Below are 24,909 nucleotides of genomic sequence, written 5' to 3'. Positions count from 1 at the left end.
GAAATAGTTTGAGGGGCGCTTGGGTTGTGCAGTTGCTTAAGCATCCAACTCTTTGTTTCAGCTCAGGCTGTGATCTCAAGGTCTGCTCAGCACGGAGTTGGCTTGGGATTCTCTCTCCCTCTGTCCCCCTGCTCACGCTCTTTCTCTCTCTCTCAAAATAAATAAATAGATAAATAAATATTAAAAAATAGTTTGAGAACCCCCATTTTCTATCTTGAAAAGCTCATGAAGGCTCAGGGTTTGGAATAGCTGAGAACCATTGCCTTGGGGGATCATAGGGCACAGTGATTAAGAGTGTGAACCCTGGGTTCAAATCCTGCCTCCATTACTATTAGCCGTGTAACCCTGGACCAGTTACTTAGCTTCTTTGTGCCTCAGTTTTCTCTTCATGATAGTCACTGTACCTATAACATGGAGTTGCCATGAGGATGAAATGAGATAAGCAATGACTTTCAACCCTGGTTTCAGCTGGAAGGTCTCTTGGGGAGTTTCTGAACCGCCCTTAAGCCCAAGCCCCACCCCTAGAGATTCTGATTTAATTGGTCTGCAGTGTGATTGAAGCATAGGTAGGTTTCAAAGCCCCACAGGTGAGCGCAATGGTTAGCCAAGACTGGGAATCCCTTAGATCAGGAGCATTAAGCTCCTGGGCACGTACTCCGTTGCCAACACCAGCCATATTAAGGCTTGGCCACCAGATGCCACTCCGTTATGCAACACCCTTCCAAACCCCAGACGCCCCTCTTCTGAGTGGCACTAGTTCCTTTGGCTTTGCTAATCCTGCAGGCATCTGCACAGCTGTTTGCTTAGAACCACAAGGTCAAGTTCTGCTTTCCTCTTTGGTGCTTGAGAAATCCTGCTCCTTTTGAATTTGAAGTGGGTCTTTTTTAAACTTGGATTTCTCCCTCTTTGTTTTAAATGACTTTCTCCTCACCCCCTGCCCAATCCCCCAGTGAAATCAACTGTCCAGGAGCCGAAGTAAGCAGAGATTTATAGTCCTAATTGGTAATAAATCCTAGAGTTAATCATTTGCAGATGTAGCTACTCTCAAATAGCGACTTCAGTTTTCTGAACACAGATCTTTACTCTTTCTTGTTGGGGTGGGGCTGGGGTGGGGAGTAGCCATGGGGGGATAGTTATTACCCTTGTGTGGGACAAGGCACCAAGTTAAGGCCCCTTCTAAAAGGGCCAGCATGCTGCTTCTTGGAGAATGCCTCCGTTGGAAGCATGTTTGAGACCTGAGAATAAATTTCAGGAGACCAGGTGGGATCAACAGGCACGCAGCTCTTTTTGCCCCTTTTTGCTTTTTTGCTATCTTTTCTCTTAGACATTGAGGCAGGTGTCAAATCTTGCCTCCTCTTCCTGTTTGGTCTCTATTATTATCAATTCTTTCCATCTGATCCCCTTCTCAGACCCTGTTTAAAAGTGAGTTATTTCCCTACTGAACTTAATACCATTTCTTTTCCTTTTCCCTTTGCCCCTAAGCTCTCTGCTCTGCAATCACACAGCTCATCATTCAAGCACTGGTTTGACATCTGTTCTGACAGACCTTCCCCTGCCCCCACCCGGTGTGGTGGCGTCAGGTAGACTGATTTATGGACATTCTCTAAGAGCCTCATAGAATCCTAGATATTTAGAGCTGGAAAGAGTCTATAGATCTGTTTGAGTACCTTCATTTTACAAAAAAAGAAACAGGTTGGGAATCGGGCCGAGGGCAGAAACAGCATTCCATATGGATAGAGGACTCTTGCATGCCCAGTCCTTCACAGCTGCCCCCTGCAGGCTGGTTTGGAGACTATGCTTATGATAGTATGCATTGAGTAAAAGGTCATGTCTACATTTGTTCTTTGGGAATGACTGTGTCTGAAGGAACATGTGTGTGCATGAATGCATTGACTACGATTACTTTGAGAAAGCAACCCATGGAAATCTGCCATGTAAATATTTATGGGCTTTTTAATGTTTGCTCTGAGCCCCTTATCATTTCAAAATTGTGTTATTTTGTCTTCAAAAATATATTTTGGGGCGCCTGGATGGGTTTCGGCTCAGGTCATGATCTCAGGGTCGTAGGATGGAGCCCCACGTTGGGCTCCGTGTTCAGCCCAGATCCGCTTGAAACTCTCTCTCCCTCTGCCCCTCCCTGCCATGCTCTCTCTCTCACTCTCTTAAATAAATAAATTTAAAAAATAAATATATTTTGAATATAAGTGCTCTGAACCAAGAAGCGACTGTGTGCATGCAGCCTAGGTGGAACAAATGGTCAGCGCAGGCAAAGGTCTGGCGTTCTGTCTGACCCTTCTTGCTGGCCCTTGAGTAAGTTCAAGGAAAGTGGTGTAAGGCACCAAGGATTGGAGAAAAGGAAAAAAAAGAGGGGGACAAAGAAACAGAGGGGATCAAATGAAGTGAGGGAGGGAGGGGAGAAGGGAGGTAGAAAGAGCAGAGAAGCATGTACTACCATCTGTCACACATAAACAAAGGCTTTGTGTCGGGGGAGTAAACAGAGCTGCTAAAAGCCTCCTGTGTAGAAGCAGGGTGTTTTTTGTTTCTGCTCCTTTTTTTCAGCTGGCTTAGAAAACTAAGCATGAGGTAGTTTCTGAAAAATCTGTGGGGATTCTGGGAATTCTGAATCATCTAAACTGAACTTCACACAACACTTCTGGGTGCTGAGGTCCTAAGGATGCATTATTTATGTTGTACCTTTTTCCCAAGGAGTTCAAAATGTTATGCATGTGATCTTGTTTAGATTCCTCGTAGCCTGTTTGGGAATGTGTGTGTGAGTGTGTGTGTGTGTGTGTGTGTGTGTGTGTGTGTGTGGAGGGCCAGGGAGTGGGAAGGTTAGGATTACGTGTATCTCACAGACAGGGAACTGGGGAATAGGACAAAATAAAAGATTTTCTACAGCAACACGGTTAGTGCTGGGACGGTGAATCCTTCAGGGGCTCTCCATGTCCTGACCAAGGGTGTATCTCCCCTACCAGGGGTGGCCAGGGGGTATAGACCAATAGAAAACAATTTTGCTTAGCTTTTTAGTTTGAAGAATTCCAAACATATACCAAAGCAGAGAATAGTATAAAGAACCCCATATACTCATCACTAGCTCCCTCCTGACACCCAGCCTCCTGAGCCCTTCTCTTTAGATTATTTTGAAACAAATCCCTTCCATCCTATGCTTCATCTGTAAATAATTAAGTATGTATCTTTCAAATCAACTTAAAAAAACTTAACTTAGTATCATTATCACCTCTAAAAAATGATAATAATTCCTTAATATCATCTGATATCCAGAAGTATTAAAATTGCCCTGAATGATTAAGCATGTGGGGAAAAACTCTACACCTTATGAGACGATAGACTCACTCCAATGATGCTATTACTGCTTGATATAGTTTCGGGGCGCTGTTATTTGTCACTGGGACTGGCATCGTATTCTTTTGTAAACCCTTACATATGGCAAAGTTTTATCTTTTGAGAGAGGATTTGCTTTCGGCATAAGCCAGAAGTCATTTGGAACCAAGCCTCAACAATGAGATGGCTAATTGACATTTGCATATTTAATCCTGCTGTTCCTTAAAAACTTAGATCCATTGCATTGTAGTTATACATCTTCAAGCTGTAATACATGAAAGGCAGGTGTGGTGTTAAAAATCAGAAGGGAATTAGCTTTTGTGTTGCAGCAGGGTCTCGGAGACCCTCCTGCTGGGCTGGAGTTATTATTATTATTATTTTTTTTTTTTTGCGTTATTGGATCTTAGGGAGAGGAGACGCTCAGGGCAGCAACTAGTTAGCAGTAGGTACAGAAGTGTTTCAGTATTTTAAAAACAGACATGGCTGTACCTGGGCAGAGGGGCTGAATGCCGGCCCTGCTTAAAGGTAATGGCAATGAGTCCTGAGAAGGGCTGTTTACAGTGAAAGGAAATATTTGAAAGGAGGCATCGGCTTTTCTTCCAGGCAGAAATTCCCTGATGGAGAATGTGCCCAAGAGAGGTTCAGGCTAGACAAGATGAAGAATCATGCCTTTGGCAATTTAATGGGCTTTCTTTATGTAGTAGAACACTTTGTGATCTTAAAACCCTTTGTAAAATAGTACTTTCTCGTCCATTATCCCAGAGAGGTTAAAACCTGTTTAATAAATCAGTGGTTGAAATGGCGCTGGAACTCACATCTCTTGAGTCTAAACTGATGGCTGTTCCCAACCCACCCAGGCGTCTCCAGGGACGGTTTAGAAATGCCAGGCTTGCTTTCAGATGCTGGGACACCTGAGCATCAGTGGGCAATACACCCATTTACTCTCCTTGTGTGGATCCATCTGGGCAAACTAAGTAAATGACCCCAACCTACCAAGTAGAGGGTTGGGGGGGGTGTCTCTGGATCATATGGGGGGAAAACCTTGAACAAAAACTCAACTCTGTAAAGAGCCCGGGTGACCTGGAGATAGACAGTAACTGCAGATTTCTAACCCCACTGGCCCCAACTCTGGCTAAGGAGAAGCTGCCAGATCTTTAGAGTCCCATGGGAGCTTCCTGTCCTCTGTAGGCAGTCACAGACTCAGGGCCAGAGGAGGTGGGTCACCTGACCTCAGGCTGGGTGGAGCTACCTCTTCCTGGGGCTCACTTTCCAGCAGGAAGCCCTGCCCTCTGCAGATAACTGAGGCACTTTGTTATGCCCAGAGGCTTTTTTATTTTTACTACCCTGGGATCGGCTTTCCAAAACAGACATTTGCCAATGCAGAAGGGAAGACTGGATGGTCATGAGAGGGTGTCCTCCCCACCCACTGCAATCCCTACCAACTCCCACTTTGCTGGTTAGTTTTTAAAATACCTCCACAAGCCCTGGTGATTATAATAACAATAAGGTTTGTTTAATATGGTGTGGCCAGGAAGAGCGGTCTCGGGATTGAATGGGGGGTTGAGGGGTGGTGGAGAGTCTCTCCCTGGCTCTGCCACTGGTCAAATATAAAGTCACATTACTTTATGCCTCAGTTTCCCATCTGCAAAATGGAACTGGGGACCCTTATTTTATTAGAGGGGTATAATGGCCAGGAGACAGAATGCAATCTTGTAAAGGTACGGTAAAATCCAATAATCCAAGCGAGCAATTCTACTTCTAACTCCACAGAAACCCTAGGGAAATGTGTCCATGTGTCCACCAAAAACCATGTACAAGAATGTTCATAGCAGCCCTATTTGTAACAGCCCCAGACTAGAAGTCAGTTAAACGTCCATGGGCATATTATTATTATTATTATTATATTATAATATGATACTATATTATTATTATATTATAATAGTATTATCACAGTGAAAGGCTAGCTGGGCAAGGAGAATGAACAACCCAAAAGCACAAGCAACAGCATGGATGAAACTTACAAATGGGAAAGAGTTGAGGGAAAGATGCCCAGGGCTCACTCTGTCAGGGCTCTGTGTTCCAGGCCCCCTGCACATGACTGCTCCAGGGCCTTTGTCTCTGCCATGGCCCCCTCTCCCTTCATTCTTTTGTCTCAAAGGAGAGCCGACACTGCGGCTGCCGCTGGGCGTAGAACCTTGGGGTCTCCTGGCGCTCTTCCCCATGCTCAGCTCCCGACCCAGCACGCAGCCTTGACTAGCAGGATCCCCTCCACACTCTCTCTTGGAATTGCCCTGGCCCTGTTGCCACCCTCATCCTGGCCTTCATGGCTTTTTTTTTTTTGCCCTCTTGAACATGATTTATTTGATGAAATTGCCAATTGTTTTCTCCTCTGCCTACAAGGAGAATTTCAAGCTTATTATGGGACATATCCTCAGGAGTTGATTTATCTTGACGCCGTCTGTCCCCAGTTCACAGCTCCCTTCCTTCCCTTCTCTTCCCTTCATGACAATGGCTGCTTTGAGTCCCTTTTCAAAAGGACTTTTGAATGATAGCACAGGTAAAGACCATAGGTATGTCTTCTCTTTGGAAATTATGTCTTAGTACAGGATTTACGAAGTTCATTGCCAAATCACTGTTCTCTAAATCTATAGACAAGAATTTGCTTTATCAGAGGGGCTGAAAAAATCCCAGGCGAGAACTTGGCCGCCCTTGGGGTGAGGGGGCCCAGGAGCTGGTCTACCAGATGATTACTTTCTAATAAAGTCCCACAGGGGAATAGTAGACACTGGAAAGTGCCACTGAGTGGTGTCATCACTGGTCACTGCTAGTTTCAGACTCCCTGCGACTCTGCCCAACCCCTTGAGGTGTTCTTTTACAAAACCACATCAGCTAAGAGGAAAGGAAAACTCAGGCTTCTCTGTGCTCATTTTGTTGGGATTATCAAACATTTGCTATGTATGTTATTTCTTTTGTCTGAAGGAAAAGAAACAAGCACTGAGTAATCTTGTTGGGACTTGTGCCTTATTTTATTCTATGAGTCGTGCTCATCTGAAGGTCAAAAGCTTAGCAAAACATTGTTAGAAAAATGCTGTAATTAAGATTCATTCAGAGAAGCCTGGTTAGAAAAAATGTGCCCAAGAAGATTATCAAGTTATGACTCAGCTTAACCATGTAAATCTTTTTAAAAAGTAGCTGATGTTTCATAAGAAGTTCCATTTAAAAATATCTCTACTGTTCTCCCCAGGAAAGTTATACTATGAATAGAGAAATTAAGAAGAAAAATCTGACATTTTGGAGACTCAGAAGTTTAGAGGTGGGATCTTTGTTCTGTGAGAGCATTGAAAGTTTTATAAGCCAATTTGGGGTTGTGGGATTGATATATCTTATATGGGCAAAAATTTGTTTTTGGAAAATGGAGGTTTTGTAATTAAATTATCTACCTGGCTTACTAATTTCTTATTTTTCTCTCTAGGTCAGTGGTTCTCACATTTGAACATACATCAGAATAATCCGTAGGGTTTGTTGAAACCTAAATTGCTCTCAGAGATTCTGACTTGGTAGGTCTGGGGTGGGGTTCAAAATTGCATTTCTAACTAGTTCCCATGTAATATTGATGCTGCTGGTCTGGGACCACACTTTGAGAACCACGGTTCTAGATCACTGTAAACCTGACCACTCATTAAAATTACCTGGGGAGCTTTGAAAAATACCCAGTACTTGGCCACATCAGACTCATTTAATGGGATCCTGGGCACAGAATATTTCAGAAGCTGTCAGGGGATTCTGCTGTGTAGTCAAGATAGAGAATTTCTGTTCTAGGCAAAGCTTACTCGTGTACTGGTCTTCAAAGACCATGATGCTGAAGCAGGTAGTGGCCAGCAGCTGGGTGCTTGTTGAGCAAGCTCCTGTGCTCTCTGTCTGGCCAGCCCCAGGCTGCAGGGTGACATCCTCCCATGTCAGGGAGTATCCGTTTCTGGAATGAGTTTGAAGTTTATGCTATCACCAAGATTACAAAAGGCTCTCTGGGAGTTTTCTTCTGCCTGATAACTGGGAGGGCAGCCTGAGTCAGAACAGGTTCATGCTGTACTTTGGCATGTGATAGCTAGTATGCGGAATAATGAGTTATTTTAGATTTTAAAAAGAAAGGCAGGAGAGAAAGAATTCATATGACTTTCCCCAATATTGTCTTTTTAAATTTTAATTAATTAATTAATTTTGGCGGGGCGGGGCAGAGGGAGAGGGAGAGAGAGAGAATCCCGAGGAGGTTCCATGCCCAGCGTGGAGACTGGTGCCAGGCTTGACCTCACAACCCTGAGATCATGACCTCAGCTGAAATCAAGAGTCAGATGCTTAACCATCTGAGCCAACCAGGTGCCCCTTTTCTTATTTAAGCCCCAAAGGGCAACCAGATCAAGACTAGTAGAATTATTTGCATTTTTACAGATGAGTAAACTGAAATGCAAAGGAGGTAATTGAACTTCCCAAGGTCACAAGACACAGGGGTGGCAGAGCTGTGATTTGAACCTGGGCTGTTTGACTCCGAGGGCAAGGGTTCCTGCCACCTTACCACTTTTGTAAAATGCCTCTGGTGCTCCAGAAACCACAGATGTGATGCAGAACTGGTGGTGTAATTTGTGGGCTCCAGTGCAAAATGAAACTGTGGAGCCTCTTGTTAAAATGTTGTTAAGAAAAAAAAGTTGTTAAGAATTCAAGGAAGCAGCAGCAGAGCATTAGACCAAATGTGGGGCCCTGTGTGACTGCAGAGGTTGTGCACTGTGGAGCCAGCCCTGATGTTAGGCGTTAATCTGCACAAACTACATATAGCAAACATTCTGATCCAATAAGAAGGATGCTCAGGGACAGCATGGTAGGGAGGTACCAGCAGCAGAGCTGAGTGTGGAGACGCTGGGTTTTAATAATAGCCTTGTGAAGAGCTTGCCATTATTCCTGTTGACCTAGAGAATGTTATTTAACCTTTCGGAGGCTCAGTTTTGTCATCTGTAAAACTGAGAGAGGGAGAAGTGGGGAGGGGTAGACGATGTCAGTATTTCTCCGACTTCCATTATTTCTATACCACGTATTTAGTATAGTGGCTATGGCCACGATCCCTGGACCCACACTACTTGACTTCTAATTTTGGCTCTACCAAATTCTAGCTACAAGATCTCAGTCAAATGCCTCAGCTTCCTCATCTGTAAAATGAAGGTCATTGTGAGGGTTACATACGTTAATGTGAGGAAAGCACTTGCATAATGGCTGGTATGTGCTAGAACTATATTAAGTGTTAATTATTTCTATGAATCATGGCACCTGTACTAGGACTGATGTTTTTTCCTTTAATTTGACTCACTTTTTAAATTTAAAAATAATCACCAGATTCATGTGAGTACATATATTTTTTCTAGTATGTGTGAAAATGTATAATAACTATACGGTATTTTTAAAAGCTCAAAAAAATTCATTCCTGGACTCTCTAAAATCAGCCCAAATACTACCGATGGAAAGGTCACCACTCTGTGGGGAACATTCTACTAGATATTGAAGGTCCCTTCCAGCTTTAATACTCTAGGAATGAATGAATGAATGCCTGTGTCTTTGCATCTACGCCTTCAGTCATTTGACAAATACATGACTGAAATATTTCTCCCTTCTTCAGTCGAGTCTCTCCATTGGTTAGCTACATGTTCCAGGGGAAACATGTTTAAATGGAGAAGAGAGATTGTGAATAAATCAGGTAAGTAGTTAAAACCTTGATGAGTTACTGGGGTTCTCTCAAGAACTCCCCAAAAGTCTAACAAAGGATGAGACCTAGAGTCGTGAAAAATTGGGATGGGATGCTTACAAGAAGACACAGGCTAGCCTTCAGCGGTGAGGAATCTGCTGGAAGACCCTGGCCCTGTCATTTGAGCACTGTTTTTTTTTTTTTAATATTTTATTTATTTATTCATCAGAGACACAGAGAGAGAGGCAGAGGGAGAAACACTCCCCACAGAGCAGGGAGCCCCATGTGGGGTTCCATCCCAGGACCCTGGGATCATGACCTGAGCCTAAGGCAGACGCTTAACTGACTGAGCCACCCACGTGCCCTTGAGAACTGTTTTTCCCCTATCCCTCTATGTAAATCTTATCTTATAGGCTTACAATTTATTTATTTATTTATTTATTTATTTATTTATTTATTTATTTATTTATTTTTTATAGGCTTACAATTTAAATTCCACCTCCTCATGCTCCTTTCCAGCTATTCCTTTTTTCTCATCTGAACAGTAGTCAGAGAGAAGTGTTTATTAAGCACGAGTTGTGTTCCAGGCACAGAGGATGCTGTGTTGAATGCCCATATTCCTGACCTCAAGGAGTGGACTTCGGGGACTTCGGGGCTACCAATTTGTATAGGGACCATCAAGATAGTGACTGAGGAACTTTAAAATTAGGCTTCACTTAAACCTCTCTCAAGTGATCATGAGCACCAATCCCCAGCCATCTCATGAACATCAGTGCTTGTTGGGTGTGAGAAACATATAATAATACAAATCAATCACAAAGGAAAATTAAAAATCTTGGGAAAGGTGCAAGACTTTTTGAAGGCAATGAACGTGAATTTAGAGAGAGAATCTCTGATTTACACCCAAAGTTGTGGACAGTTGAGGAGCTGGTGGTGTTATATCAGTTATCAACAGAAGAAAAGAAAATCCATAAGAATGATGACATAATGGGTGCTTCCCAAGAGAATGATTGGGATATCGAAGGATGAAGAAAGAATCTTGGGAAAAAATGAAAAAGTCTTGAATATTTTATAAAAATCAATATGATGTGGGGATGTTAAATGGTATAATTTAGTCAGAAAAGTTATGCCAAAAAATCCACACTTAATTTATACTTTGCTGATTAAAAAAATTAGGGCATGATTGGTATTTTAATTTAATTTTGTCAAATGTAAGAAAAATCCTTTTTTCCATAACTTTTAGTTTCATAATTTTTAGTTTCTAAGATAGAATTCCACTTTTCCACTCTCACTTTTAGTGTGCTATTTTTGTCCCTTTATTATGTGGATTCATTTGAAGTGGACTTTTCATGGAATTAATTATCCCTAAAAAGAATGTCCAGTAGTAGTATTCAGTGAAGTGATGGATTGATCAGCATCATTCTTCAGAACCAACGACCAAGACCATAACAGGCAGAAAGGGCACAACTGGCTTTATTGACTCTAATGCAGAAAGCAAGGGTCCATAAAACCAGCTAGATTCCTCTTGCAATGGAGATGCCTAGTCCAGCTAGGAGGTAATTTTGGGATAAGCCTGTTCAAGGCCTTGAGAGGGAACTCTCAAGGCTCCAAAGGAAGTTGCTTACCCACAAAGCACCAGACTGCAAACCGGATCCATGTGATGGTGGAGAGCTTTAGCATGAGATAAATGTTCACCAGCATGGCAAAGGCAGGCACGAAGGGGAGGCAGGGGGCCATATAGGGCAGCTTTTTGGGGTTCTCTGGCTGCTGCAGGATCACGAACACCAGGGCGCTGATCAGCAGCACCATCAGAACAACCAGAAGGATGGCCCACCAGCTCTGCTCTGAGATGTAGTCGGAACCAAAGATGATGAAGGAGCAGAAGATGAACATGAGGATGAAGAGCAGGAGCACGCAGATGGTCACCGTGTGCCCTGTAGCTGCTGTGGGCCGGTCCATTTTGCCTGGAAGGCCCAGCCGGATCCTCATGGTGTAGTAATGGGGCCCAATCAGCTTCTTTAACTTGATGAGATAAATGTTTTCAGATTCATCAGTTTCTATGCCTGTGGTCATGTCCACAGTGCCATAGTTGGGATGGTTCACATTGTAGGTTGACTTGTCTGATTTGCCTATGAGCATCTCGTTGTCTCCCAGAGACGGTAGGTTTTTGGCGCCACATGTGTTGGTGGCTGGGCCAGAAAACTCTTCCCCTTCACTCACAGGAGAACAAACTTCCTTCTCACAGTCGGCCAGGATGCCCTCCTTCTTCTTTGTGTGCTCCTGGGACAAGAACTTGACAAAACCATCAATGTCACTCTCCGGTTGGTATCGAAGGAGCAAGACGCAGACAGAAACCAAGGTGTAGGCAAGGAGTGTGCCAATGGACATCATCTCTATTAGGTCTCTCAGGCTGACTAATAGCGAGAGCAGAGCTGCCAGGAACCCCGACACAATGCAGGCCACCACTGGTGTCTCTGTGTAGGAGCTCACATGAGCCAGGAACCTGGAGGGAGGGGCAAGCAGAAGATTAGCAGTGAGCTACAGATGGTGACTGACTCTAACATGGTTTAACTCCTCTTTGTCCTGCTTCTCGAATTTACTTCTGGATTCACTGCTTTCAATACAGCTGCTCTTCCTACCGCAGGATCTGGTTTCAGGAATATAATTTAAAGAGAATTTACTTTAATGCCTTGGTTTTGAGGCAAACTTCTTTATTAAAGTTCTTACTTCATTATCTGATGTGAAGGGTTGATTGAATTTGGGAAGTATGTCAGAAACCTGAATTCAACTGCAAGCTTTGCTGGGAAGAAGTGATGGGTGGAAAATTCATATACTTGCTTGGGGTTCTCTAGACCTGTGTTACCCAAAGTGTGGTCAATCCATGGCTCAGCAGCATCAGTATCACCTTGGAGCTTATTAGAAATACATATTTTCAGGTTTCACCAGAGACTTACTATGTCAGAATCTCTGGGCATGGACCCTAGCCAATTATACTTCAGAAAAACTCCAGAGGATCCTGATTTATGCCAAACCTTGAGAAACATTGCTCTACAATGAAAGTGCAGGGGTTTAGTTGGCAAAGTAGCACAATAATTCAGAACACGTGTTCATAGATGCAGGCTAGGTCCAGCCAATTATCAACTGGAGAAGACCAACAAAGGTGAATGAATGACAGGTGCTTCTTTAGCAGTTCCTGTGGGCCTTAAATAGGTTCCTGCTCTCCTCCTCCCTCTCCTCCTAATCCTCCCTCTTCCCCGCTCTTCCATTTCTTCCTTCTTTTCTTTTTCTTTCTTTCTTTCTTTTTTTTTTTTAGAGAGAGAGAAAGAGAGAGCATATGCGGAGGTGGGGGGCAGGGGCAGCGGGAGAGGGAGAGAGGGAGAATCTTAAGCAGATTCCATGCCCAGAGCCTGATGTGAGGCTCAATCCCATGACCCTGAGATCATGACCTGAGCTGAAATTGAGAGTCAGCCATTTAACTGACTGAGTCCTAGGTCCCCTCCCCTTATTTTTGTGTTTTACACATGACTATCAGCTGTGCTTGGGTTTTTTTCCTCTTAGTTTTCTTTGACAGCAGAAAAATCTTTTGGATGTGTGGGGGAAGTTGTCACATCTCCACTATAATCAGCCTCTTCTCCAACTCTCTAGCTCCCAAACATGGCAGCTCTGACCTGGTGATGACTTTGAGGTTATGCGGAGGAAATGAAGCAGAAGATGACAGCTCATGGCAGAGAGAAAGTCCCTGAGGGTATCCCTCCATACCCCTGAGAGCTCCTTGGCCTCTATGCTTTACTCCTTGCTTTGTGAACTTGAAGAATGCCTTCGCTGCAAGGCCCTCATATGGTGGGCACTGGGAACCAAGAGGTGGGCCACGTTCCCTTTGTGCCCATGGGCAGATTGACCACTTTATGGCCAATGTATGACCCCTTTGGAGTCAGACAGTCATGAGTACAAACCCTGGCCCCTCACTCAGCAGCTGGGGCAAGTTTTTTCACCTGAGTATACTCATCTACTATATCCATCTGCAGAACAGGGTTATTGTGACAACTAACTGGGATACTGTATACAAAGCACCCAGGATACACAAATGTTCAATAAATGGTAGCCATTGTTGCTACTGTTATTAGGCTTTGTTCAGATGGTCTTATCCTCCCTGCAATGGTAGCTTTGAATGTTTTCAGCTTCAGAGGGACTGTGGAGAGATGGGCAGTACCAGGCCTCAATGTGAGGGCAGGCCTAAGATGTTCCTGGGATGGGTCCTTCCTTCTGGAAGCCACCCAGCATGACAGTTGGACACCCACAATCTTTAGAAAGTAACACACAGTGCCAAACAGGAGGGGTGGGGGCAGTTAGGGGAACATAGCAGTTTGTGCTAGATTGAGGGACCTAGAGTCAAACTGAGGGACTATTTCAGGGCTTACATCACTCTCACTCAAACTCTTTGTCAGGATATATGACAAGTTCCATAGTCTGTGTGACATACACTCACATCAAAACTATAGTCAGGCTGACATTCTCCCTGGGCAGGCATGGCAGAATAGAATACAGTTCATGGAGCATAGCCCTTACCTGAAAAGGAGCCCATCACCAGCCATGGCATAAATGACCCTTGGCATTGGGAAGAGGGAGCCCAGCAAGCTGACCGTCAGTCCTGCAACCGACCCAATGGCCACTATGAATTTTGCAGCATAGAACCCATGAGCCACAAACATCTCCATGAGCGGGGATTCCGTGTCAATGGCATTGTATGGCACCATCAGAGTTAAGATCATGCTCACCTGTTAAAACAAGAGAAAACATGGCTGGAGGTAGAGAGGACAGTCAACATGGATGGATGTCCCACAGGAGAGCAAAGAAGCCTGGATTTTGAATTTGCCACTTCCTGGCATGTGCCCTTAATTTAGACCTCTCATTTGGGCTCCAGAGCTCTTGGGGGTCTCAGTATTTTCTCTTCTCGTTAGAATTTAGTGGACTTGGCCAGATGATCCTTTAGGATCATCTCTCTGGCCCTTTCATAGCTGAGGAAGAAGTATGCAGGTATTTAAGCACAACAACAGCAGACCTACATTGACAGTTCAATGAAGGGCAGATACTATCAGGTAGAAGGAAGGACAGCCAAAGGCACTGGAGCCAGGGCCTAGCAGTGACCATGGGCACCCTGCCCACATGAGCCAGACTCTCATTTCTTTTATACTTTCAGGGTCCTATACACTCTTAACTATATGTTCCCTTTCACCCTGAAGACCAGAGATAGAAACTCCGAAGATAAGTGATCAGAGGGCCATAGCCAGTTAGCAGATGGGACCCAAGTAAGGACTTATATTTCCATTTCTTCTCTGTAGCTCAGTGTCAGGAGCCAGGCAGACCAACAAACAAATTATGGCATCAGGATGGAACCCAGTTCTACTCTGGGGTTGTAAGACTATTGTGGCTTTGCTTAGCCAGGAATCACTTGGCTCCCAAGACCTACCTTCCTTCGTATGCCATCCATCTGCCATAACATCCCTTCCTCATGGCCCTGGGCAATGAAGCCACCGGTCATTAGGCCAGGCTTCCCCTGGCCTGCAGAGGCCAATGCTGGCATCAAGAAGGGAGTTCAGAGCCTGAAATGGAGAGGGTGGTGCATTTCTAGACCACTCCTTCACATGTGTGTCAGGAGCCAAAATCCTCCTGCGAAGCCATGGGCTGCTAGGGAGGACAGGAGGATGGACCACCACAGGCCAGCAATTTGGCTCTTCTGATCATGGAATGGCAACCTGCTGACCAGCACAACACCAAACAACCCCAGAGGCATGGGTAAGGGCCATGTGTTCTAGAAGAGAATGTTTCCCAGCAACTTCACCACTTGCAACATCCCCTTTGAGGGTGGGCTGGAGGAGAATGGGATTGATTCCTACAGCAATTTGCATTGAGTCTACTGCTCAAGTTTAGGTCAGGATGGGCAAAAGTTGATAGATGCATAGAAGTACTCTGTAGTCTATAAAGCACTGTACTAAGGAAGGAATTGTGATTATTAACTTTATTGTGTGTGCCGGAGGGGTTGGCCCCTGAAGGAGGGGGAGGTATGTAAGGGAGGAATAAGAGGGGAAACGCAGAGCAGGGTGTCTCTCCTGCTCCCCTGACACCACCCCTACTCCCTGAACACCCCGTTTACAGGGATAACCAGGTTATGGATAAGATGAAACTGCTCGCCTGTGTGTGCAGTGGGGGAGGTGATAACTGGCCTACTTCTAAAACAATTTCGAGGAGTAGCTGAATTCCTATAAACCACATCCAAGGCTACTGTTGTGTTTTCCTTTGGTGTCCAGGACACTCTTACTTTGCAGCTTGCCTTAATGATCAAGTCAGCCACTGATCTGGCTTCCTTAGTTGCTAAATATGTTTTTGTTTTGTTTTAGTTTTGGGGAAGGAGGTTCTTTTCCCATGCTACGCAGCCAGGGTGGCAGGGCTGATAGGGCATGTCTCCTGCTGCTGGCTCTTTCCTATTTGTGGTAACTGAAGTGAGCGGGACTCTCAGGGCCTGGGGCATTTATGTAACGACATACCTACTGGCTCTTCACCTGGTTCTCTCCATTGCCAGGGGCTGGGTTGGGGCGGTGGGGGGGGGCATGTTGGCTGTGAGTGAACTATTTCTGTGATAGAAATTCTGGGATGGGAGCTGAGAAATGACACATCGTAAGTGTAAAGAGCATCTCAGGGAAGTGATCCTGAGAAGACAAGCCAAAGGCTTCCTTCTGAGGATTCCCTTTAGTAGGAAAACCTTAAAAAGATGCTTGGACTGCTATAAAAAGAGGGAGCAACAACAGAAAGAAATTTCCCCCAAGATTTAAGGGGAAGAATGTCTCTAGAGGATGATGTACTCTCTCTCCCCACTCTGGGAGAGCCTTGCCTCTCACTGCCGGGAAGTTCCCAGAAGACAGAAGAGCATTGAGGAGGGTGCACAGAGGTCCACAATGCCTCTGCTTGCACACCCACCCGTTACTGCCAGCCTATGATCTGAGCTCCTTGGACAGCAGCCCACTCCCTGTACACCATCCCCTGGGCAGCAGTGGACGCCCAGAGTCTGTGTGTGGGGAGGAATGGGGATGGAGGCTCGGAGGCCAAGGCTGAAGTAAGTGAGGGCCCGGGCTCCTCCCATCTCCAGTTTGAAGTCCTGATTTTCTTCTTGTCGTGGGTGGGTGGGATAGAGGGTGCATGGACACATGCATACAGACACCAAGATAGCACAAGGAAGGGACCACTTCCGGACAGAAGGTAACCCAGTCCCGGAGCTACATTTTATGGCCAAATATGAAAAAACCATCAGGACGGTCCTGAAAGGATGTAGTACTTACAGATACATATGCTGTCAGGCAGATGACCAGGGAGGCGGTGATAGCATAAGGGATGGACGTGTTTGGATTCTTGGCTTCCTCTCCGGTGGTGGCGATGATGTCAAAGCCAATGAAAGCATAGAAACACGTGGCTGCTCCTTGCAGCACCTGGTGGGACAATGGCATTTCTCAGACTCAGAGTGTCCGAGCGGCACAAGGGCCTAACATGTGGTACTCACAACTGCCCAGTGCCTGGCGACATTCCTGAGCAGCAGAGGGAGGAACATGGCGGAACTTGGGCTCAGCGTTTGGTTCTGATCTCCAGTACTTTCTAGCTGTGTGACCCTGGGCAATTCCCTCATGTGTAAAATGGAGGTAAGGAGAATTTCGACCAAATGAAAACTGGGTTGTTCAACACATTCAAATCATTTTTGGAAATAAGTGGGGTTGTAAGCAAATCAGTAAGTTGGCTATCCCTATGTCTTGGGGGAACTCATTAAACTTTCTGTGCTTCATTTTCATTCAGTGGTTCTCATCCACAAGCAGGGGCTGTATGACCTCCCTTAGGGGATGTTTGGAAATGTGAGGAGTTACTTGTGATGGTCACGGAGACATGGGGCATGCGCTTTCAGCTTTTAGTGTATGGGGCTCAAATACTTCTGCACAAAAAGTTGTCCTGCCCAAATTACCATTAGTGCCCCTAATAGATCATCTCTGTGGTAACTTCTAGATCTGAAATGATATAAAAGATGTTCAGATCTTCGGAACTCCCAATTTCACGTCAGTGAAGTCCTTCATTTCGGGGAATGGAGGTTCACAGGTTTGGAAACATGCTTGTTTTCAGTTGTCTATTACCCTATTGTCTTTCATGGGAAGACAGGTAGAGACAGTTGGATTTTTCTGCTCCTTTGGAGGCTTGAGTGACTTTGTTAGGCTTTATAGGCAGGAGAAGATGTGTGCTACAAGGCAGTGTAGGGCTGTGGAGGTGGTATCCAGTGACATCTGCTGGATGTCTGTCGGACAGGAGCTTGCATGGCTCCAGGAGTGGTTGGGACATGATAAGTCAAGATGTCAGTGAGACTCTTCCTTGAGGAGTGTGTTACTTTCTTCCAAAGAATCAACTAAAGCTTCCCCACCTTAGCATTCTCAGTGTCAGCTGAAAGTAAAAAGTGTGCCTCTTCGAATGCTTGGGGAATGTCCTTTTAGGGGAGGGTGAGAGAGCTTTTTCTAGACTTGTGTGTAGAGGGTGAGGGGCCTTGGCAGTATGCAAGCTCTAGCCAGGGGTCCAGGAATGAGCTTCATTGTGTCCCCTTTTCTCCACATACAGCTTATAAATGATGAAATTCAATACACGTTCCAAGCAGATAACCTGTGCTCAAATTTTCACTCCTAAACTTTCCCACTGGTTTTTCAATTAGTAGAGATAAAATACTAAGTACTGGAATGTACGAGGTACATTAAAAACTGAAGCTCTCACACCTCAAATCGAGTTTTGCTCACTTGTAAGATGACTCGGTCATTTCTACAGTCTCTCCCATTAAGATTCTAAAGTTTCAGTTCCCCAATTGGGGGTTCTTAACCTGGGTCCATTTAACTCAGGGGGTCTATGAATTTTTCTGGGAAGAGATTACATCTTTATCTTTCCTAACCTCTGACTGAACATTAGCATTTCTTTTAATGACGAATGCAGGTAATGAACAGTACCTGTGACTTTGTCACCAATAGCGATCGGATATTTTTTCCATAATAGATTGTTGCAGAGTTGTTGAAATATCACTTGTGCTTGTTGTTACTTCCAAATTATGATAGTTATTTGACATAGATATCAATATTTAAAACACTATTAAAGAAACACATTGCTATTATATCACAATTTAAAAATATTTTATAACTATATTTTAAAATATTTGATTTCTTTTGAATTCCTATGAATTAGGTTATTCATTTATAAACACGATTCTTAGAAGGGGTTCAGAGTCTTCACCAGACTGCCAAGGAGCACATAGCACAAAACAATAGAAGAACTCCTGGTCTATTCTAATAACTCGGGGAGAAAGAACTTCTCAAACAAGCAGTTGTCGGAGGGCTACTTTCTGGGAGGGGCATTAACTCCCACTTTCACTTCAGTGAAGTCCTTTCATTTCAGGGAATGGAAAATGTTTGGGCCTCCAGTCAAGGAGAGAAAACAGATCTCACTTCATTGTGCATGGAGGTTCACAGGTTTGGAAATGTGCTTATTTTCAGTTGTCTAGAACATGTTTTTGTTCTTTAAGGGTGAATAGATGCTGGGATTGCAGACTCCCTAAACTTCCCCCATCAAGGAAAGCCTTGCTGTAAAACAGCTTCTAGAAAACAGGTTCTGCTTTCTCTTCCTATAACATCCTTCTTCCCTTACACATACACGCACGTGCACACACACACACCTCCTGTGAATCATACGGATCTGTTATGACAATCAGTCTGATGATGTATCACTCCCAGTTAGGGTGTCCCAGGGAGACAGTGTTATGCCTATTTCGTGTGGTGAGTTCTGGATGGGAAGTTCATAGATAGCCAACCCTCACGGCTGAGGAAGGGGGGAGGGGTGGAAGTGTCTTAAATAAGAACTTTGGGGCACGTCTACACTAGAACAAGATGAGAGGTCTGTAAGTCATGCTGTGTGAGGAATCACTGGGGACCAGGGATGTGTAACTTGAAGAAAAGAAGACTCAGCGGAAGACATGGAAGACACCTTCCACAATTTTGATGTACTGACCATGAAGCAGTTGGAGGAGAAGTATACTGTGGGCTCCAGAGGGAATGGCAAAGCCATACAGAGGGCGGGGGTAAGAGGGGCGAGCATTGGATTTGGTTGGTAGAGCAGGTTCTGTAGACTGTTGAACTTAGGGTGGCTCTGTCACATACAGGCTTGGTGACCTAGAACAAGTTCCTAACCTCTTGGAACCTCATTTTCTTAAATGGAGATGAAAATAATATTTAATTCATAGTGTGGTTACAAGGATTAAATGACATAATATAGTGAACTGCAGTCATAGACTACAGTAGGTGCTTACTATATATTAGCTCTTACCAGTGGTATTTTTTATTACTATTTTAAGTTTTCTAGAACAGATGAAACCCAAAGGCATAAACAAATTCCTCCTCCTCCTTGTTTCTTTTTTTAGAACTGGACACATATTTTATTACCTGCTCCCTTCTGCCAGGCACTGTGCTTTGTGATATGGATACAGTCATGAGCAAAAGTATTCTGAGCTTAACCCCCTGGGGCTTGGAGTCTAAAGGACATTGCAAGATCCAAAATACAACCTTGACTGTAGTAATAAACTGAACAAGATTAATAGCTGTCTGTATAATTTGTAAGGCACAAATGCTACTATTTTCCAAACAACTGAAAAAATAGATGGCAATTACTGATGATTGTGTGATATCAAAATATTGACTATGGTCAAGCTGGGAATAGAGACAAAAAGTTTGCAAAGAGAATGTCTGTTAACCAAATTTGCTATGTAGAACTAGAAAGCCATTATGGTTGAAGGACGACTGGACAGATCAAAGGTAGGACACTTAGAGGTTCCACTGCATTAGGTAGTAAACAGAATTTAACTCAGATGGTTTAAATGAAATGATTTCAGTGAAGCCCACTAGCTAAGTCCAACAGGGAGCAACCAGTGAGGGGCTTTCTGGAGCATAGAACAGAGAGTGGATAATGGATCTGGGGCGGGGGGCAAATAGAAAAAAACCCAGCATACCTGCCAAGATCAAACAGATCCTGATCTAACAAGATATAGATCAAATAAACAGATTATCAAAGAGAAGATAATAAAATTAGCAAATAAGGTCACCTTTTTACTTAAGTTAGTTTGAATGAGTTTTTCTTCCTTGCAAGCAAGGATTGATGAGGGACCTGATTGATGAACACAAAAGAGCCAGGAAATGAACCTGTGTATGCATGTGTCTCTACCCTAATGACCACTAAAACTACTTTCCACTTTGCTCTATCCAGACCTCAGATTTGGCCACAGGGATTTGTGGTTAGGATTCTCTTCCATGTATGAAAGAATGTGTATGTACTTAGGAGTGAGCATCGGTGAATGAAATTGGTGGATGAAGTGTGTGTATATGTGTGTCTCTAGGTTCATTGGTACTTTATCGTAACTTTTAAAATTGACTTTTTAATTTGATGACATAAGCAGAAATAGTTTCCCAAAGTAATCCTGGTGTGGCGGCTCACGTGGGTGATCCAGATCAGCCCATCCCTCTATAGAGCTTTAGTGGGGAAGCAGCACGTGCCTCAGTTGCGGGAGGGCTGGCTGCAGCTTATTTAGTTGTCAAAAGCAACGTCATGAGTGGCATGCTATTCAGGGTGTGAAGTCCCTAAAAGCTAGCCCCCTATGTGTTACTGGTATTCTTGAGGCAGCTCTCCATATTCTGCCTTGGCCAGTCTGCCAGATGCCTAGGAGCTAATTAGGCAACTTTATATAATTCACTCCCAAGGTAACAAGACAAAATTCCAACTTTAATAGCATTTTCTACCACCCTCATGCTCCACAGCTATTAGCAGCCTGTCCACAGTGGCAGTAGAATGTGCTAATAGGTTCCAGCAAATGAATTAAAATATGGAGAAGATGAAAAACAACTTTCCCTTTGTTTGGAGGCAGTCAGCATTCCCCACAAATCCTTGTTATGGACCATTTTCCTGGGAGCTATTTGTGCAGGTAGAGTGTCTTATTTGGTTAAAGAAAAACCATAAGATAGCATCAAGAACAAATAACATACAGGGAATACACATCCAACAATGTTCAGGGGCCGAGGAACTATAGAGGGAAGCAGGGGTTCAGCTGAAGGCCAGCAGTTACTTGATCTAGAGAAAAATGTTTGTTGTTCTTAAGCTCTTCCAGACCAAAGAAGCATTTGACCCAGAACCTGTAAGTGAGTAAACTATTGCTTAAGCTATTTTCTTTGGAATGATGTGGTTGGAGCAGGGAAAGAGTAAGCTTATGAAGGGTCCATGGCCAGAGGACAGATTGTTCATTATTAACCCCTTCAAAGTACTTGAGAATTGTGTTTCAAGTCATGTAATGGTATCCTTATAAACCATCTCCTACACAATGATCTTCTCCAACCCATCCTACCCGAAGTGGATTAGAACTCTGAACTAGGCCCCTTGTGTCAGGGGTAGGGGTCAGGTTTTCCCTAAGGAGAAGACCATACAGCTGCCAAGTAGGCCCAATCACTTTTGTTGACAATTATTAGGTAAGAGAGTAGGGAGTGTGTTTATTAACTTGGTGGATGACATGTTCATGAGAGGGTGTCAGACCTTAAAAATTAGGATCCATATTCAAAGTGGCCTTGCTAGGGGTGCCTGGGTGGCTCAGTTGGTAGAGCATGAAACTCTTGATCTTGGGGTCATGAGTTCAAGCCCCATGTTGGGCATAGAGCTTACTTAAAAACCAAACCAAACCAAACCAAACCAAAAACAAAGTGGTCTTGCTGGACTGGAAAAGTGACCAGAAAACAAAGTTGAGAAAGAACAGGTCCAGGCCAGTTTGCTAGGGAGGATATGTACTATGCAGAAACCCAAGGCCAGGCAGATAGGAAAGAGGATGAGTCAGCACCATCCTCAAACTGGGCTGTCCTTTGTGCTCAGCTGATGCTTTTAGTCACAGCCACTAGAACACATATTCGAATTTCCTACAGGGATAATGAATTTGCAGTGAAAAATGCAAAATCCCAGCCAAACCTTTTTGGCGGCCAGTGACAAACCTACTCAAGACATAGGGTTGGGTTGGGTTGATGAGGCCAAAGGTGCAAAAAGAGACATTTGGTCTCATCCAAACCCAGGTCCAGGGGGTAGTGGAGTACATAAGGGGACTTTGACTCAACCAGGACTGGGATTGAATTTCAGCTCTATTACAATCTAGATCAGTAACTTTAAATTTTCTCAACTTAAGATATTTTGATGTAGAAGTAGAGATCAGGGCTGTTGTGAAGATTACATGAAAAGTGCCTATGAAAGAGTGTGTCACAAAGAAAATCCTAAGTTAAGAATGGCATCCTTCCTTTCTTTTTTTTATGCCTGACTTCTGGTCTTCTTTCCTTGCTACAAAAGCTAGTGAGAACTTGGGTGTATAAATGGGAACCCCTAAGGCTGGCTCGATTAGTTCCTTCCTCCATGCGGTGGATTTCTGACTATCTCGAAAAGGGATATGGGGCCCTTGAGTGGGAAGAGGAGACCCCCAGAGAGACTAAAGACCCCAGAACAAAGACCAAGGGACAGGTTCAAAGACTGATTTATCTTCTTCAGCATGGGCAAAGGGTATTTGCACAGAAGAGATTAACTGCTTCCAGTCTTTACGTGGGGCCTAGACTGTAATGTGTGCCATGTGGGTGAGCTCTTAGATTTTTGAAAATTAGACATGAACTGAGTACTTACAAAATGTTTTCAAACTGTTTTGCTATGATGTCTTAGTAAACAATGTACTTTGGCCTGGGCTGGTTTACAGGGCCATCTGAAGGTAAGAAAAGAGGCTAGACCATGTCCTAATGCTCCTCCTAGCTCTAAGACTCTGACTTTGTGAAAGCTTAAAAGGAAATGAGAACATAATATGTTAGATTAGTTATCTTATTACATTTTTTAAAGAAAGCTCAGAAACAAGGGGCGATCATGCACAAGTTAGACCATGCAATCGAAAATGCTTTGGAGTCACATAGACCCGACTAGGAATTTCAGTCCTGGCACTGACCAGCTAAGTGACTCCAGCTAAGAGACTCCAGCCTCTCTGAGCCTTGGATTCTCCATCTGTTAAGTTGGGGACAGCAGCACCTGCTTTAAGGTTTTGTTATAAGAATGAAATAATATTTGTAGAGCACAATGCCAGGCACCTAACAGGCAGTCGATAAAGTCTAACTCCTCCCTCCTGTAAGTACCAGTATTGCTAACCACCCAGTGTGTACCAAAAAATCATCCAAGATGTTATTCTTTTTGGCAAACATTAGGTGCAATTAATTGTCCCAGTTGATGAATGAGAAAATCTGAAAGCACGGAAGTTAGCTGTTGGCCAAAGTCTTAACACTAAGTCCATGACCCCAAAACTTCTCAGACTGTGAAAAAAATGGTGAGAACGTTTTCGTGTGCTAGGATGAAAATGCAGTTGAATTCCAGAAAAAACACTTCTTTCTTTGCCACTCTTGTAATTTGTTGTTTCCTTTATTTGATAGGGAAGGAACGATTTGTATTGTAAGAAAATGTCGACTCGGGGACCCAGAATGGGGTCAACAGTGTTTCTTTGTCTCTTCTGGTTTTGACCAGTTTCAGGATTTGTGCATTTCAAGGAGGGACGAACTTTGCGGTACTGTGGAATTCTTACAGATAAGCAGAAGACTAGAAATCTTGGCTTAAATTGCTCTCTTGCTTATTTCTTTTCATTGAACAGTATGGCACGGCTCAGAATAGACACGAGTTATTTTGAGTGTTTTCCAAGAGAGATTTCTGGTCCCTGGACATCTTGGAGGAAAACCAGTCTAAGCAAGAGTTTTTTACAAAAGCAAATCTGGTGGAGTCCCGGACTTGCTCTCTACCAGGGCTAGGCCTCCCTTGACCTCAGTTTCTTCACCTGCTAGATGAGGGGTAGAAGCAGGTGATTTCTAAGATCTCTTCCAGCTCAAAATTCTCTGATTTATGTTCTACTATTTTCAAGAAAGGAATAGGTAGTTGAATTTTACCAATGAATTCATCAAGTAGGCATTTTTCATCATACCAGAAAAAGGATCCAGGCATAATTTAGAACTCCTTGTCAGTATAAAGACTTTGTCCTCTGATCGTCCCAATTTTTTTTTTTTTTTTTTTTTTTTAGTGTAAACCTCACCACCCAGATCGGGGGATGAGATCTGAAAATGTCCTTTTAGTCCAGCCTACTCTTTGGCCAACTCCCGTACCACACCAGGTGGACTTCGCTGCCATGAACCATGCCACTAGAATGGGATTTACGGCCAGCCCTCACTGTGCCCTCTCAGCTGCACCCAGACCTCAGTGGGGCTCTCTACATTGGGTCAAACATTGGGATTAAATTTAAAAACTATTGTTTCCCTAGTTCTATACCCAGGCAACACTCATCCCTTAACCTACCTACCCTCTCTTCTGACTCCTTTACTGCCTTGTCTGTTTAAGGTGATCTGTCTCTCTGAAAATACTCTAGAGGGATTCTCTAGGACCACGCTCTTCAAATACAGGCTTTGGAGTCAGATAGTCCTGGCTTTGGGTTTTGACTCTGCCACTTATAGTGTGTATTTAATAGCGAGTCCCCTGACCTCTCTGAGTGTGAATTTTTCATCTGTAAGACCACAATGTAAAATATCTTCCTTTCAAGGTTATTAGGACACTTAAGTATTACATGGAGAGCACTTCGCATAAGATTAGGCATATTTCAGATGACCAAAACATCAAATCTATTATGGTTACTTGTATAAAATAGGGTCTCAATAAAAGTTTGTGAAACAAGTAAAAAAAATGATATAGGAACCTCTTTTTCAGAGCAT

General features: G+C 43.9%; 1 protein-coding gene across 1 annotated transcript in view; it reads right to left on the bottom strand.

The window, feature by feature from the left end:
- Positions 1-24,909, bottom strand: part of SLC7A14 (solute carrier family 7 member 14) — a 49,537-nt gene that overhangs the window by 1,689 nt on the left and 22,939 nt on the right. The window contains exons 4-6 of the mRNA XM_028101174.2: positions 16,396-16,542; positions 13,631-13,839; positions 10,690-11,567 (exon numbers count right to left, since the gene is read on the bottom strand). Coding sequence (XP_027956975.1) covers positions 10,690-11,567; positions 13,631-13,839; positions 16,396-16,542 — 1,234 coding nt within the window. The remainder of the gene's footprint in view (positions 1-10,689; positions 11,568-13,630; positions 13,840-16,395; positions 16,543-24,909) is intronic.

This window comes from Eumetopias jubatus, unplaced genomic scaffold (genome assembly GCF_037043125.1).
Source record: "Eumetopias jubatus isolate StellerSeaLion01/CBP00866 unplaced genomic scaffold, mEumJub1_p1.0 scaffold_1, whole genome shotgun sequence".
NCBI classification, from domain to species: Eukaryota; Metazoa; Chordata; class Mammalia; order Carnivora; family Otariidae; genus Eumetopias; species Eumetopias jubatus.
The sequence above is the reverse complement of the archived record's forward strand: the minus strand, read 5'-3'. Positions and strand labels throughout refer to the sequence as shown.